Consider the following 17,742-nt stretch of genomic DNA (forward strand, 5'->3'; position numbering starts at 1 on the left):
GTCCCTCAGTTCTCACTTCTAGGCTCTTTTCTTATATCTATATTCTCCCTATTCTTGATCAGATTCATCAATTACCTTTATTCAGATAATTCCAGATTCTTTATATTCTAATTTATAGCTCCTAATCTCCAGTTTTGGAGGCAGCCCATTTCACTTCTGGATAGCTCTAATGGTTGGAAGTTCTTCCTGACATTAAGCTTAAACTCATGTATTTGTAATTTCCACTACCTGCTCCTAGGTTGGTTCTCTGGGACTAAACAGAAGAAATTTCATTCTCTTTCCAAAAGACAACTCTTCAAATACTTGAAAATAGCTGTCATCTCTCTTTCCCCCACCCCCAGTCTTCTTTTTTTTAAGCTAAACATTTCCCAGTTCTGATTATTTAAAAATATACTCTCCATTAAGAGGAAGAGCATGAGTTAGTGTAAAGGTTTGGACTTGGAGCTGGGAAGACAAGGATTCAAATCCTGTTTCTGGAACACATTAGCTATGTGACTTCTTGCTAATAACTGAACCTCTCAATGTGTAGGTAATTCTCTAAAATTACGTATTTTAGATGAATTTTTGATCAACATTAGTGATGAGAGTTTCTCTGTTATGGCAATTCAGGAATGTGTGTATTAAGCAACATATTAATTACTTTAAATACAACAATATATCTAAAAGCAAAAGATGTAATAGAACAAGGCCAACTTAAATTGGAATTAGCTTTGTACACTGAAATTAAAGTGCATCGGTGTTTAAATATGGGGGAAACAATTGGCCACGATTTTTATTTTATTTGGAAGAGAGAAGGGAGGTGAGTAATTTTTAACATCATAACATTAAATAAAGAGGATGGGACCATGCTGTTGCAGCTATATTTTTCTGTGTTCTCTCAAGAAAGGAGCCCGATTTAATTAAGATTAAATGCCATCACATAATTTTGGATGGAGGGTTTGTGAATGTGGCACCAGTTGCAAAGCTCAGCCATAGTCTAAATGTATTGCTATTTGGTTCGCTACTTCTCCCCCATTAAGCCATTTGATAAGGATAAATGTTTCGGAGGGAGTAGTAAACCCCTTCTCCTCCCTCCTCTCCCCCCTACCCCCAATCAAAGGGAAGAGAAAAACAAATGTTTAGAATAGAAAACAATTTATGAGAGAAAGGGAGGCCTTTTGTTTGCTTGTCCGCGAGCTGAAGGTCACACACCACACAGAAGGCTGTTCGTGGAGCTATCAATCATTTAATAAAACCCAGTTAATCCAATTTTGGTGTGCATATGTGTGTGTGGGGTGGGGGGGCATTTGCCTCCTCTTTCTCCGGGTTCTTCTCCAGCAAATCTGGGGTAGATGCCTATGAGGTACTCTCAGAGGCAATGCGCTGGTTGCTGTGAAATCAGGGGTTAAAGCTTTAATTGAAGGTATCTCTGCTGGCTGTTGTAGCGCCTAACTGCTTGGGGTGGGAGATGCTGCTGCTGCTCCTGCTGCTGCTGCAAGGCGTGTCTGAGGCTGAGCTCATGTGATGAAGAGAGGGAAAAACAAGGGTGGGGGAGGAGGCATAGAGGTGGTGGCTTTTTTTTTTTTTTAAAGGAGTTTGCAGAGAGCTTGTCGCCCTCATTCGCAGTCCCGACTCATCTCGAAGAGGCAGGTGAATCCAAGTGGTTGGGGACTACGGTCCCTAAGGAGTCTGTCCTCCCTCTTCCCCAACCGACTGCTGGGAATCTCCGTGAGATTGGTGAAAAGCCGATCGGTGCGGTGTGTTGCGGCTGACCCGAGGAGAACCGCAGTGGAGCCATGGGCGCGGGGAGCTCGACAGTGACGGCGCAGCCGGGGTCGCCTCTGGATGCACCCGAGCCGGGAGCTGCAGGGGCCCCGGCGCTAGCGGAGCAGGAGAACAGCAGCCCCTCTTCGGAGGCTGCAGCCACAGCTGCAGCAGCTGCGCTGGAACCTCCGGTAGACCACGACACGAGCGCAGCCCCCGCTTCTCCCAAGGTAACGCGTCCTTCTCCCATCCTCGCCACACTCCCTCCTTCTGCCCCTCCACCCATAAGGACGCGGGGCGCTTCCCGTTCTGGGATGGGCGTCAGCTGCTGGGGGCTGGGGGCTGTGACCCTTATTTATTATTGCCGTCTGCCTGGGAAAACTTTGTGGCGCTTCCAGTAGTCTCTTAGCGAGCTAGAGGTAGGAAAAAGCCTGGTTAAATTCTCGCTACCCCATCGCCCCGGCGGCTAGCAGACACCCCGTCGAGTGGGTAGCTGGGCTAGGTCAGGCGGTACACGCTTGTCCTGGATGCGCGGATGTAGTTAACTGAGCTGTCGGTGCTTCCTCCGCCCCCCCACATGCTGCTGCCCCTGCCCGTGCCCTCAGCCCTCTTGATACTCTCGGAGTTATATGCGGTACTGTTTTTTTTCTTTTCTAAACCCACGGATTAAAGGACCACCGGACGTTTAATTCCTCTCTTTTCTTTCTGTCTTACTCCCCTACCCCCGGAAGGGAAATAAGACCATTAGATGAGACCGACCCTAGTCTAGAAGTTCTCTCCAGCCTTTGTGGTTCTGATGGGCGGGGGTTTGAGAGCATTGGGTACTCCCCACCCTCATTTCGCCTTGTATTTTTCGAGGGAAGAACTATGGGAAGAACATTTTCCTGCAGCCCAAACACACACTGCTGTTGGTACCCTGTCCTGCGACAGCTGCTCTCTGCTCTGCAGGCACTTCGTCTTCCTTATGCAGAGGATGCTTGCAGTGTAGTTGCTCCTTGCCAAGGAAAACCTGTGTAAGCTCGGTTTTCGCAAAGGGGAAGAGCGGTTCTGGAATTGACAAGTTGCCCAAAGTGGGCGGCACCCCACCCATTTTCTCTCGGTTCATTGTCTTTGGACCTAGTTGGATAAATAAATAGCGACTTTGGAAGTTCTCACAGGATATGTTTGTAGATTAACATATACTCAGTGTGTATACTTTCTCTTGGGAAGATAACTTTAGTTGTAGATGCTTTAGAAGTAGTACAATATTGATCACGCTGCTCTGCTTCTGCTTGAAAAACGGAATTGGCTGATTTTGGCCACTAGGGTTTTTTTTTTTTCCCCCTTAAGGAATTGAACCTGCAAAAAATTTTCTAGTAAACGTGCATATTTCAGCAAGACAAATACTTGCACCTAGTTTTGAAGAGTGTTTGTGAACTCATTTCCGGATATTTAAACAATTAAAATATATTCTAATTTAGTAGTTTAGTTTTAAAGAGAAAGAACAAGGCTTTACTGTCTTCAAATTTCTCTAGACTTTTTTTCCTTCACATTCGAGGCTTCATTTGATTTTGAATACAAGGATCAAGATTTTATTCTCTGGACTTCAAGCTGAGCTTTTCCTTTAGGCTAGTTGTTTCTTGGTTATTTTGCTGTGAGGTGTTGACATGATTCATTTTACCCTAATGCCTTAAAGAAATCCTTCTTATAATACAAGCTACTCGTCTGTGACACAAAGCTGCATTTCTAGTAGCTAACAGGCAATGATAATAAATAGTATGTTAAGATATGCATAGGATTTTTTTAAAAACAGGTTTTTTTTTTTTTTTTAAAGGAATTCGATTTAAGAGAATACAGTTGAGGTCATGTTAATGGTAAAATATCTTTAAAAATTTTTAGAGTCCAGTTATCACAATAAAAAATAATTTGGGATTTAAGTAACTTTAAAAAGTGTTAAAAACTTGACCATTAATTTTTTGAAAGCATCAAGTAGAATTTTGAGCTTATAGTTGAATTATGAATGTGATTATCTTAAGTCCTTCTCAAGAATGGCCCGCTCAGGATCTTTTCCCTACCTGGAATCTTGAAACATCCAAACTCTACAGATGGTTTATACAGTGTGAACCAAAACTCTTTGTGCATGCTTTTGTGCATAGATTTAAAAAAAAAAAAAGCTTTTATTTTCAAAATACATGCATAGATAGTTTTCAACATTCACCCTTGCAAAACCTTGTTCAAAATTTTTTTCTCTCGTCTTCATCTCCTCCCTCAGACAGCAAGTAATCCAATGTTATGTTAAATTAAACATGTGCAGTTCTTCTATACATATTTTCACAATTATGCTGCACAAGAAAAATCAGATCAAAAAGAAAAAAATAAGAAATAAGACAAGCAAACAACAAAAAATGTAAAAATACTGTTGTGATCCACACTTAGTCCCTACAGTCCTCTCTCTGGATGGCTCTCTCCATCACGTCTATTGGAACTGCATACCTAAGATTTAAGAGTTTAATGGTTTAGGATTGCACTAAGATTTTTGGGACACCTTCATATTTTTAAAGTGGTTTCTTAAAATGAAAAAATATATAATTCATGAACTTGTTGACATACTATTTAGACAGTAGTTTACAACCAATATAAATTTACCCCTTGGCTGTTCTATATATATGAATTTGTTTGGAGCACCAATCTAAGTGGGAAGAAACAGAGTCCCAGATAACTGTCAATTAATGGATGTTTTTTGACTCCAGCAGCTCTGAAAGACTTTGTACTAAAGTATGGGTTGGAGAATATGGGGTGTTTCAAGGCAAAGTGTTAGTGATATAGAAGCATCTTTATCAATGCAATCAGGAACAGTTTTGAAGTATGGGAGAGGTGCTGTGAAATACCAAAGCTATTTTTAAAAGGAATCCAAGTTGAGTGACTTCAGGTTTCTTCATTCTGACATCTTTAACATTACAACTAGCATCAACTGAATCAAACATTTGGGGTCTGTTGAGATATCCTTAAATTCTGGTCCTCCTTTAATTTTATTTGGGTGCTAGTTAACCCAGGTTGAGGCTTCCCATGGTTCTTTGCTTGCTTCTGCTTTTGACCATTTAATTGCTCATTAGCACCTCTCTGTTTTTGGCAAAAGATATAAAAGAGATAAAAACCCAATCAGTCTGTTATGTTCCATGTTGGCACATTTACTTAATTTTCTTTGTAGAAGACTGAAACCTATGAATAAAATAGACTTGGGGAATTTTTCTTGATTATTATCCTTGATGTTCATGTATCTGTCTCATTTGTGTAGACAATAGCTAGTTAACCATACATAAATATTGAAATGTCTTAGTTCCATCCATTAGTTCAGTTTCAATTCTCCTCTTTATCCAAATATTAAAAATAATATAAAAGATTTACAGATTCACGTTGGCTTGAATTATATTTTGTCCTGTAATGTGTAGAGATGTTTAAGGGTGTGGTTGAACTTTTTCCTTGATCAATTTTCTACTTTAAAATATTTTAATCTCATAATTTCATCCTTTTTGTATGTGATTTGCTTATCCTTAATTTCATTGACTCAGACACAAACTATTAGACTATTAGCAATGTTTCAGTCGTGGTTGTCCATTTATTAGCTGTGCAACTTTAAGCTTCACTTATGGCTTTCACTTTGGGCTGTTTCCTGATCTATAAAATGAAGATAAAATACTTGTAATATGTATTTTAACAAGATTGTTGTGGGGAAATCACCAGTATATAATACAAGTTACTTATTTACATTTGACAGAAATTGCACCATTCTCTCCTTTGTGATTTCTAGCTATTGAAGCAGCTGTGAAATAAAACCCATGTGATTGCTTACTCTGGACTCTCTGCCTACAGGTGCTATCTGTGGTAAGGGAGATTTCTTGAATTTTCTATATATGGACTTTCCTAAAATTCTTTTTCAAAACAACAGTGTTTTAGCTAGATTTGCTCTGCAATTGTATTTCTTTTTTTCAATTAGTAACTCACTGAAAGATAGGCAAATTACTGTGTACACTATCAAAAGATGAAACAGTAATTACATTATCTAGTCTAGCAGGTTAAAGGGAATAAGACTTAAATGATCAAATGATTTTAGTTGCCTCATTTTAGCACTTTAGTGCATACAAAGGATGTATTATCTTACCTTTTACACAGATGCTTGGCTAGTTGTAAATTTTTTTTTAAAAAGGAAACAATTCTTTCAATAATACTAGTCTTGAGGCTGATTTCTAAGTTTAATACTTATATTTGATAGTCACTAGTGCTGGAGGATTAAATTAACTACTTAAAAGTAACTCCTTTTAGAGTTCTGGTTACTTCAAGTTACTCTAAGTCTCCTATCACATTTTGCTTTCAGATTCTTAAACAATTACTTAAAATTTTGTCACTAAGATCCTTGACCTATCTCTATCTTGCTACCCTTAAGATAATTAACTTTTAGAGTAAACTTAAAATAGTCCAAAGCTTTGCATCAGTATTAGACATTATCTTTCCTCAGCTGGGGACAGGAAAGTAAGGAAAGAGGTTTGAACAGGGGGGGCCATCCTAGACGGGCCACATATGTTTCCATTCCATTTCAGTAAACATGGCACCATTATTGGTTAGAAGTATTAGAAAATAACCATGAGACCAAGCCATATTCATCACAGTGTCTGACACATTCCATGTACTTGGTAAATTCTTGATTGATTCAAGTCAAAACATTATCTTGGGACAGTAACCCAATTCTAGGTGGGTTTAAATTTATACAACATTTATGTATATGTATGCTGGAGTCTAGTTAAAAAAAAAAGGTCCTTGAGGTAAGGATGTCATTTCATTTTTTTCTTTGGATTTGTAAGACCAGAGCACCTGATACCTAGAAAGTGGTGAACACATATTTGTGAGCTTTTAAAGTAAAAGCTTATGTGGATGAAAAATATAAACTAATTAGATGTAGATGTCATTCCCTCCATGATACTGATAATTGGTGATTAAAAGCCGATCTAATTTATGTTCTTCACCATGAATTTGCATGTAAACTTTGTCAATTTCCAAATCCGAAAAATAGACCTTTACAGAGTTATTAATCACTTTAGTTTTGGAACTGTCTTAGTTCTGAAGTATCTTGTTTGCTAAATAATCACAAACTCACATAACCAGCCTCAGAATAACAGCTCCAGTTGGCAGCTCTAGCTTTCTTCTTGCCATATACTTCTTAGGAATACAAATTCTTTCTACTCTCTTGATCTGGAAAATGTAATAAATCAATACTACTTTTTTTTTTCCCTAGAAAGGGTCAATCAAATGTTCTATGCCTTTATTCATTATTCTTGTACCTTCCCAGGCCAAAACACCTTTCCCTTGGGTCATTTCTGTCCTAACTTGTATCATTCTTCTTTTTATATTTGTATCCTGAGCATTTACAAAAACATGATACATAGTAATAACTATTTTATTCATATGTCCCTTTGCCATTTTTAGTTAATTCATTAAAAAATAGCAGGCAACCAAAAATTAACAAAGAAAAATATTTCAAAAGATTTGTGACTTCAGTGGGGTGCGTATTTTCAGATCACAACTCTTTATGCTTTAAGAGATAATCTTCATAAGTTGCTATGGACAAGAAATGTAATTGCCCAGTGGCCAACCCTTTGCTAATGAGCATTGCTAAATTTAGCTAGTCTGTTCCTGTGACCATCTGTCACCAGGTCTTTGCAGCTTGGTGGGATGTGCCACAACTTCTCCACTGGCACCGTCATCAAAAACCAAGGATGAGGAATGAGAATGGTAGAAAAACAAACAATAGAGTAAAATTCATATTTGGATTCGGGGTGTGGAATGGAGTCATTTTAAGTCACATAAAAAAAAATCAGGTATTCATAAAACAGATTTACAAAGTATTATAAATTCTTAAATTATTTTTAATATGAAATTATTTTAAATTTAAGATTAAAAAGCCACAGTTTTTAATTTACCTTTCCAGCTAAATACCTTTTGCTCATTTAGAGACTAATAATTGAAAGAAACATTTTAAATAATTTTTCAACTTTGTAGAAGATTTGTTGAAAGGTTTAAATGAGAGATAGCAGAGTATCACGGCTTTTTTGGATTTCACGTGATGTTTACCCTAATGATGTATTTGAAGTTCAGTGCTCCAAATGAGATGGTTGTAGGTACCAAATATTGAGATTTAGGAGAGCAATTGGAACCAAATGATGGAGTTTAAACACCAAATGTTGGGGGTCAGTTATATGACAGATTCCCAATCTTTGCAAAATCTTTGGCAAAAAATACATTTATTAATGAGAAGTTAGATAAAATGAAGTGTTAAAATAGATACCAGGAATGGCAAATATGAAATAGATTTGGGAGAGTATATAGTTAACAATGGAACTCACAATTAACCAGGAGAAAAGGAATATGCCATGAGAAAAGTATGCTCTTAGCTGGCAGACAAAATCCATAGAAGACTTTAGCATCGTAAAAGAGTTAGCTATGAGAAAGGGATTATACTATGAGGTTGGAATATGCCCTTAACTGGCAGACTTAATCCATACAAAGGAGTAACACCCTAAACATATCATAGCTAAAAGATATGAGGCATTGTGGGGTGAAGATGAGAGGAAAGACATGAATGGGAGAGGGGTGAGGAGAAAGACAGTATGAGGGAGAATGCTGTAGTGGGCTAACGCAAAAGGGATTCGGCAAAGGCGGCAAGAACCACAGATAGGTTTATAGGGGAAATTTAACCTCACGTGTTTGATATAACTTGACTTTCTGAGTAGATACAGTAAGGTGGGGTTATCCAAGACCTTCACAGAGGTTGGGTCTGTAAGGTTGAACTGATCCCTATCTATGCACTTCCCTGTTTGTGTTAGGCTTTCTCTGCCATTTCTACCTAGAAACCCAAGATTTCATCACTGTGATCTTCAATATTTAATTATATCCATAACTTGTCTATGTATGCTCACCTGCTTGCCTCCTTACTTCACTGTTGTATGTACAAATCTCCTGGCTTCACTATATGCATATATGTGTAATTACAAAACAAATGATTTTCATTTTGGATTTTCACCACTGTGTTAAATAGTTTATTTTGCTGATTAAAAAACCGGGCTCAGGAAGTAATTATTTACCCAGTCATGCAGCTAGTAAGTACATGGAAGATCTGAGCTTCTTCTGAAGCTTCTTCTGATTCCAAGTTCATGCTACCCTGCCAATGGTACATCATGGAGGCTTGAGTTATGGAGTTAAGATCTGACAAAGAAAAATGTAAATAGTTATTGTGTCTTCTTCAGTAAAAGTACTCTTCCTTCAAAATCTTTTCTCCTTTTAAAAGCCAGCTAGGTAGCACAGTGGATAGAATCCTGAAATTGATATTAGAAAGACCTAATTTTAAAACCTTTTTTTTAAAGATACTCACTAGATATGCCGTTTTAGGTCAGTTACTTAACTTGATTTCTACTTCAGTGTCTTCAACTGTAAAATGAGGATTACAATAGTACCTATATCCTAGGGCCATGGTAAAGATAAAAGTATGATATTTAGAATTTAATATTAGGAAAATGTAAAATATTTGTAAAGTACTTTGCAAACCTTAAAGGGCTACATAAATAAATACTAGCTAGTGTTGTTATTATTGTTATTTTTCCACGTGATTAAGTTTACTTTTTTAAAAGTATAATTTAATCTTGCACATTTTTAAAAAGAAAATGGCATTTTGGAATTATTACAGATTGGCAGAAACTTAAATTATTAAGGGGAAAAAGGAGATTTTTTTTCCCATTTTTTACAATCAAGGGATATTTTAAATATAGGCCCTGTATTATTTTTTTTTTTTTACTTTGACTTTTCAAATATAGATACTTTTAAATAATATTATCTGGGGTGATTATGGGAAGAGAATCTGAGTGCCAGAAATTTCTTCCTAACCCTTATCCTTTGCAAAAATGGGATTACGAGGAAACAGATAGCCACTCCTTAAGAAAACAATATCCTGAAACTCTTGGAATCTTTTCTTAAAATGGATGAACTATGCATGCCTTTGAGCTCTGCCTAGAACTGTCTCATTTTTACTTTAAACACTTGATGTATTCTGTTTTCTTACTCTGTTGAAATGCGTCAGTTATCACCAAAAGATTATAGTTGAATGATTATCATCCTGTTTCTATTTCCAAATTAGGACAAATGTTTACTTTTGCAAAAGTGAAACAAAATCTTGTAGTTGTAATTCTGGCTAGGCCTAATTCACTTCTGCTATCATTTTCAATCTTGTTTGATATGTAAATGTGACATCTCCATTCCATTTTGCAATTAAGTGGATAACCTTCCCATTCTATGCAGAAATGTGAAACTAATTCTGAGTGGGAAGATCATTAATAATACATTTGCAATCAAGGCCTACTGTGTGTACTAGGCAATATATTTCAAATTTAAAAAAAAATCATTCTTTTGCTATTTCCCCTCTCCCACAGTTTACAATTTAGTTTTTGAATGCTGATTTCTAACAACGGTAAAAGATAATAGAAAGGAATCCTCTTAGTTCTTTTTATTCTAACTAACTGGGTGATTGTAACTTAAAAAGAAATCCTAAACAAATGAATTTTTTTCATCTTGTTTCTCTGTGGGGAGCGCTGTGACATCTTTATTTAGAACTGGAACCTGCCACCTAGTAAGTACATCAATTCCTAATAACCTGAATGATTTCCCTTTTTTTGAATGCATAAATCAAATCATAATATCTAGTGAGATATAATTTATGTTTAAGATATTGTGTTGGGGGTATAAGTTCCTGATGAAATTACAATCTGGTTAAGGTCTTAAAAAAAGAAAAAAAAACAGGTTATGGCAATTAGATATGAAAACACGTTACAGGATTGCTTACCTAACAACAAATATTTATTAATCCAGGGATTATCCAGTTCTGGGGATACAAAAAAATAAAAAAGATAAAAACACCATCCTTGTTACTCAAGGAACATTGTAATGGGAAAGACAATTATAAATTACTATGTTCATGTAAAATATATATAGTGTAAATAAGTATAAGATGATCTGAGAGGAATGGAGGAAAATAGAAAACCTGGAAAAATTTTCTGTGGAAAGTAAGATTTGGACTAAGTCTTTTAAAAAATTATTAAAGCATTTTATTTTCAAAGTATATGCATAGCTAATTTTCAACATTCATCCTTCCAAAATCTTACATTCTAAATTTTTTTCCCTCCCTTTCTACCACCACCTCCACCACCGCCACCTTCTCCAGATGGCAAGTAATCCAATATATGTTAAAACATGTGCAATTCTTCTATACATATTTCCACAATTATGCTACACTAGAAAAATCAGATTATAAAGGAAAAAAATGAGAAAGAAAACGAAATGCAAGCAAACAACAACAAAAAAGTTATTATATTGTGATCCACTCTCAGTCTCCCCTGTCCTTTCTCTGGGTGCAGATAGTTCTCTTCATCACAAGGACCATTGGAACTGGCCTGAATCACTTCTGTAGAAAAAAGTCATTGACTGTCAGAATTGATCATCATAAAATCTTCTTATTGTCATGTACAATGTTTTACTCACTTCACTTAGCATCAGTTCATGTAAGTCTCTCCAGGCCTCTCTGAAATCACTGTACTGATAGTTTCTAATAGAACAATAATATTTTATAACATTCATATATCACTATTTATTCAGCCATTCCCCAGTTGATGAGCATCCACTCAGTTTCCAGTTTATTGCCACTACAAAAAGGGCTGCCATAAATATTTTTACACATGTGGGTTCTTTTTCCTGTTTTTTAAATTTGTTTTGAGTTTTTTTGCTCATTTAAAAAATTATTATTTTTTTATTTACAAGATAATATGCATGGGTAGTTTTTCAGCATTGACAATTGCAAAATCTTTTGTTACAATTTTTCCCCTCCTTCCTTCCACCCTCTCCCCCAGATGGCAGGTTGACCAATACATGTTAAATATGTTGAAGTAAAAGTTAAATACAATATATGTATACATGTCCATACAGTTATTTTGCTGTACAAAAAAGAATCGGACTTTGAAATAGGGTACAATTAACCTGTGAAGGAAATAAAAAATGCAAGGGGACAAAAATAGAAGGATTGGGAATTCTATGTAGTGGTTCATACTCATTTCCCAGAGTTCTTTTGTTGGGTATAGCTGGTTCAATTCATTACTGCTCTATTGGAACTGATTTGGTTCATCTCATTGTTGAAGAGGGCCAGTCCATCAGAATTGATCATCAGATAGTATTATTGTTGCAGTATATAATGATCTCCTGGTCCTGCTCTTTTCACTCAGCATCAGTTCATGTAAGTCTCTCCAGGCTTCTCTGAAATCACTGTACTGATAGTTTCTAATAGAACAATAATATTCCATTACATTCATATACCATAACTTATTTGGCCATTCTTCAATTAATGGGCATCCATTCAGTTTCCAGTTTCTTGCCATTACAAAAAGAGCTGCCACAAACATTTTTGCACATGTGGGTTCTTTTCCCTGTTTGATGATCTCTTTGGAATACAGATCCAGTAGGAACACTGCTGGATCAAAGACTATGTACAGTTTAATAGCCCTTTGGGCATTGTTCCAAATCCCTCTCCAGAATGGTTGGATCATGGGCTGGTTAAATCTTGAAGGAATTAGGAAAGTCAGAATGTGAAATGTGGGAGGTGGGGAAGAGAAGAAAGAACAGGCATGGGGTACAGTCAATACAAAAGGATATAATTTGGAAATGAAGTATTGTGGGCAAGGAGGTACAAGAAGGTCAAGAGAGTTGGAGTAGAGTGAAATAGAGTAAAAATGGAAGAAGACTGAAAATGTAGGAAGAACACTGGCCATAATTTTAAATGCCAGATGATTTTGTGATCCTGCCCAGCAAAAGAACCATTAGAGTTGAGTAGTTGGGCAGGATAGTAAGATTTGTTAATTTGGTAGAGATGGAGATCAGTATGTGAGGATGGGTCAAAGAAAACTTTACAAACATTAGAACTGAGTTGGATAATACAAGGAGAAAATAGGGACAGGCATTCCATTTCAAGTGAATAGAGTGGTATGAACAAAATAAAGTCCAGGCATATTTTCAGGCATTTTGGATAATTTTGATGATGGTGTGTTGATTGTGGAATTGTGGAAGGCTAAGTAGCATTTTTTCTGTAAACTGGGTCATATGCTTTTGTTGTTTTATTTAGAGTGAGTTGTGCTTTAGGAAGATTCAAGTTATAGTTAGCCAGAAATTACTAGAATTGGGATTCTTAATCTAGATTTTAAGGAATTCGTGAACTTGGATGGAAAAAAAAATTTTATCTTTATTTTCACGCACCTCTAATGGAATTTAACTTTTCTTTCAGTTATGAAGGTTGCTCACAAATGTTATTCTGAGATAGGTTTTATAGACTTCACCAGATTGCAAAAGGGCTTCATAACATAAATTGCCTTTAGACTAGAAAAAAATGGATTATCATGAGTCAGGTGTGAGGTATTAAGTATTTGCAAGTGCAAGATCTTTTTTTTTTTTTAATTCAAACTTGACTTTACTTTTCTATTTTTAATTTTTTTTTTAAAGAACAGAGAAAGAGGATGATATGTGAAACCTCAAACCTATTATACAGCTTGCTTTTTCAAAAAGCTAAGTCAACATTTTGAAAAGTATACTCATCTGTTTAATTCTGAACTTTTTTCCCAATGTGCATTAAAAAAACCTTAATAACTTCTTTTTCTTTGTTTTCTTTTTCTTTTTGACAACACTATCATTTCTTCCCCTTTTCCCACCCCTAATTTACTACCACTCCAAAAAAAATTTCATAAAAGAAGTCAAATTCCAACAAACATTATTATATATCTGGGGACCATCATCCTTCCATGGTTATAATGGTTCATCATTGGTCATCTTGAGTCCTGGTTGATCTTTGTATTGATCAGAGTGCTTAATGCTTTCAAAGTTGTTTTTCTTTATAATGTTATTGATAACAAATAAGTTGTTCTGGTTCTGCTCACTTCATTCTGGGTCACTTCATACAAGTCTTCCCAGGTTTCTCTGACAGCATTCTTTTTGTTATTTCTTATGGCAAATAATCCATTAATTACGCTCATATACTAAAATATATTGTCATTCTGTCATTCTAGAAGATTTTTAAAAAATCTTCCATCAACAATTTCTCTTAAGTCTCTTGGGATCTTGAAAGCAGAAATTTTTATGTCAGATCTACTTTTCCTGTATCTACTAACTACTTGATCCAGAGTCATAAATATTCTTGAACTCTTATCAACAAATTTTTTTGTTTGCTGGATATATAACAAAATATTGTTCAGCCTTCAAAATTATAAAAGTCATAGAAAATGTAGGCTCTACACTCCTTTATGTCTAAACCTTGTAAAAAAGGAATGTAAAGTAGTAGAAAAGGCTGGAATCAAAAGATTTGATTTTTAAATCATTCCTTTCTATTTCATTATCTCTTTGTATCTCAGTTTCTTTATTTGAAAAGTGAAGGATTTATACTAGATAATCTTTCAGGTTTCTTTGAACTTTAAACTTCAAGCTTCAGAAACAGTTTCTGTCCCACACACTTCACTTCATGCTTTTGATAAACTTTTTTTAGGTAACTAAGTTCTTGATTCAAGAAAGGCAACTGTCCAGTCATCCAAGTTACTACCTCTTCTGACCATTGTTACTTCTTTGACAATTAACAACATAATCCTTAGCATTTTTTCTTTCATCCTTAGGATTGTTTTGCACTTGGAGAACTGATTCACATTAGTCTTCCTCCCACTTTTCCACCCCCCACATATGAGTTACTTCAAAAATGTAGGATAGAGAAGCTGGACCAAAATGCACAGCAAGTATATTTGAAGCAGGATTTTCTTCCTGAAGTTTCATTCTGAGAGCATTCTCAGATTCTTCTATATTTTGACTGCTCTTTTTCCATCTGGGACAAACAGTTGGATGATTCTTTGTTTTCAAAGATATTTCCTATTGATAAGCATTGTTTAAATGCAAAATTTAATTGCCATTCTTTTCTTTTTTGATTTTTTTTTTCCTGATTGATTTTCCTTTGCAGTTATGGTTTTTAGTTATTTGCAAACTACTCTGGCCTCCGTGAAAACACTACTATTACTGACTCGAGCTAGCTTAGTTTCTGATTTACCAATATGGCCAAATCTGTGCTATTATTTCCCTGTTTTAGTGACCATATTACATTTTTTTTAGTATATACTAAAAATACTTTCCATAGTTTTCTACATAAAAATAATAGAAGAAACTGGATCAAAATAGTTTATTACACCTGTTAGCCATTACCTTTCAGGTTGCCACCAATTTTAGAAATCTATGATTCATAATGTTACTTCATTAGTGAAATGGTTTAAAAGATAGGTTTTCCTTTCAGGAAGCAAATTATAATTGTTGAAAACACTATAAAAATTTCCAAATGTAATCTAACCTCTGATTTAATTCTGGGTGTCAGGTTCACTTTATATCTATAAGCCTTGTCTAAGATTGGAACACTCATTAATTCAATGGGTTAGCCACACTGGCCCTCCACCTATTTACCATAGACTAGACAATCGGTATTCTTTGTCTATTTGATTTTCAACCCTTCACCGAACCCCATAATTAGCTATAATTCCTTAGTCTAAGATGTGATAGAATCACCACAATGTCTTACATAAACTAGAGACTTACATAAACTTTTCCTTTTGGATTATATATAGGACATCTTCCATTTGTCTGCTTATTTTATAACTATATTTATATTTATAGTATTTTTTTACACTAAATTGAAAGCTCAAATACACAAAGAAGGAAAACATGTTGGATGTGATACAGTGTTCAAGACATGGAGAGATCACTTTTTTTTTATAATAACTTTTTATTGACAGGAGAGATCACTTTTTAAAAGAAATATTAAGGGGAACAAAATTAAGCAATTAGGGAAAGTAACAAGCGTTTTCATCTCTCTGTTCTCCCCCCCAAAAAAAACCACAAAACTGTGACTGAACCATATGCTTAATATTTCATCTGTATTTGAGAATGATTTGCACACACATTTCCTTTATGAAAACATAAAAAGGCAGTATATATTAAGGTACATCTTTAGTGAAATAACTTGATTTGAAAGGTAGATCTAATTTGCTTGCTAATAATTTAAGATTATTTGAGAAATAGTTTTGGACAAAAATCCTTAGAAAGCATTAGGTATGATTTATATATTAAAGGAGTTTATAATGAAATACTTAAAAATTCAAATTAAGGGACTGGTAGAAAATTGGATTTTAATCCATGAAGAATAACAGAAAACTGAAAAAGTTCACTCTTTTTTAATATCATTTTTTTAATGGGGTTAGAAATAATAACATTTAATCTGTATAATCAGAAATTTTTAAATGGAAAAATATTACTTTTATTGCCTGTCCCAGCTATTCTCTTTAAATTCAGAGTAAATGACTTACTTTAAAAAAAGTTTTAAAGTTACATTTTAAAATCAAATCTGCCTTATCTTCCTCCCTTTTAGCCTTCCACTCCCATTGAGAAAGCAAGAAAATCAAAACCCCAGTTACAAATATGTATAGTCAAGTAAAAGAAATTCCATGTCCAAAATTACATATGACCAAATTTATTCTGAATTCTATGTCAAGAAGTGAGTAGAATATTTTGTCATGAATCCTCAGGTATTTTAGTTGGTTGGTAGTATTGATCAGAGTTGTTAAGTCTTAAGTTATTTGTCATTAAAACTTTATTTTTGGAGGCAGTCAGATGTAAGTAACTTGTCTAGGATCACACAACTAGTGAGTATCCGAGACTTAATTTATTACATTTCATTTAAACATTTAAACTTAAACTTTATTTAAACATCTTCTAACTACCCCTACCATGTTGAGATTTTGGGGTTTTTGCACGTTAGTTTTAGAAATTGTTTGCTTCAGTTTCCAGGTTGAAACCATCCTCTTCGACATTTGTTGTTGTTTAATTAGTTTCAGTTATGTCCAACTCTTTGTGATCTCGTTTAGGGGTTTGTTGGCCACAATCCTGGATTGGTTTGCCATTTCCTTCTCCAGCTCGTTTTATAGATGAGGAAACTGAGGCAAACAGGAGTAAGTGAGTTACTCAGGGTCACACAGCTTGTAAATGTCTGAGGCCTGATTTGAACTCATGAAGGTGAGTCTTCCTGACTCTAAGCCCAGTAAACTGTCCATTGTGCCTCATAGTTGCCTATATAGCTTTATTACACTACACCTAACAGAATTGCCACCTAGTGTACAATAGCATTCCATCATTTGTTCATTATATTCCATAGCTTATACAGCTGTTCCCCAACAAATGGGCATTTCCTCTCAATTTAAGGCATTTTTCACATAGTCACTTATACCTTGAATTTCTTCTTCTGAAAATTGCCTTTTTTGATCATTTATCAATTGGAGAAGAGATCTTACTTTTATATATTTGAATCAATTCCCCAAATCTAGTACAAATTACATTTTCATCAAAGAATCTAGCTGCAAAGTTTATAAAAATTCTTACATTTAGCTGCACTGATTTTTATTTCTTCACCAACATTCTAAATTTATGTAACAAAATTGTCCATTTTATCTTCCATGATCCTTTATTCTTTATTTAGGAATGAACTCTTTTGTCAGGCAATTTCTTTCATGCTCCCTTAATTTGTTTATGATCCTTTTTTATCTAAATCTTTAACCCATTTTGAATTATCTTGGTATAATGTGTGGGATCTTGTCTCTAGTTTCTGCCAGATTGCTTTCACAAATTACTAATAGTTATGACATACCATTGAATTTTATTAAATTAATTTGCCACTTTGGATTTACATTTTTTTTTTAAGAAAAAAGTTTTAACTGTATATATCTTTTTAAAAAAATTATTGTAATTCAGTGTGTATAAGTTTCCTTTTGATATATTTGATTGTCATATTTTGGAGTTGTTTTAAATATGCCAATATTTTCCATAATTTACTCTCAATCTATAGGATAACATTTTGTTATTTTCCTTAGAATG

The 17,742-nt window shown here is 34.9% G+C and overlaps 1 protein-coding gene across 1 annotated transcript in view; it reads left to right on the plus strand.

Moving 5' to 3' along the window:
* The first annotated feature begins 1,173 nt into the window (after positions 1-1,173).
* The window catches only part of AKAP12 (A-kinase anchoring protein 12), a 120,546-nt gene continuing 103,977 nt past the window's right edge, over positions 1,174-17,742 (plus strand). Inside the window, exon 1 of the mRNA XM_051997938.1 lies at positions 1,174-1,973. Coding sequence (XP_051853898.1) covers positions 1,776-1,973 — 198 coding nt within the window. The 5' untranslated portion in view covers positions 1,174-1,775. The remainder of the gene's footprint in view (positions 1,974-17,742) is intronic.

Source organism: Antechinus flavipes, chromosome 4, assembly GCF_016432865.1.
Source record: "Antechinus flavipes isolate AdamAnt ecotype Samford, QLD, Australia chromosome 4, AdamAnt_v2, whole genome shotgun sequence".
Lineage (NCBI taxonomy): Eukaryota > Metazoa > Chordata > Mammalia > Dasyuromorphia > Dasyuridae > Antechinus > Antechinus flavipes.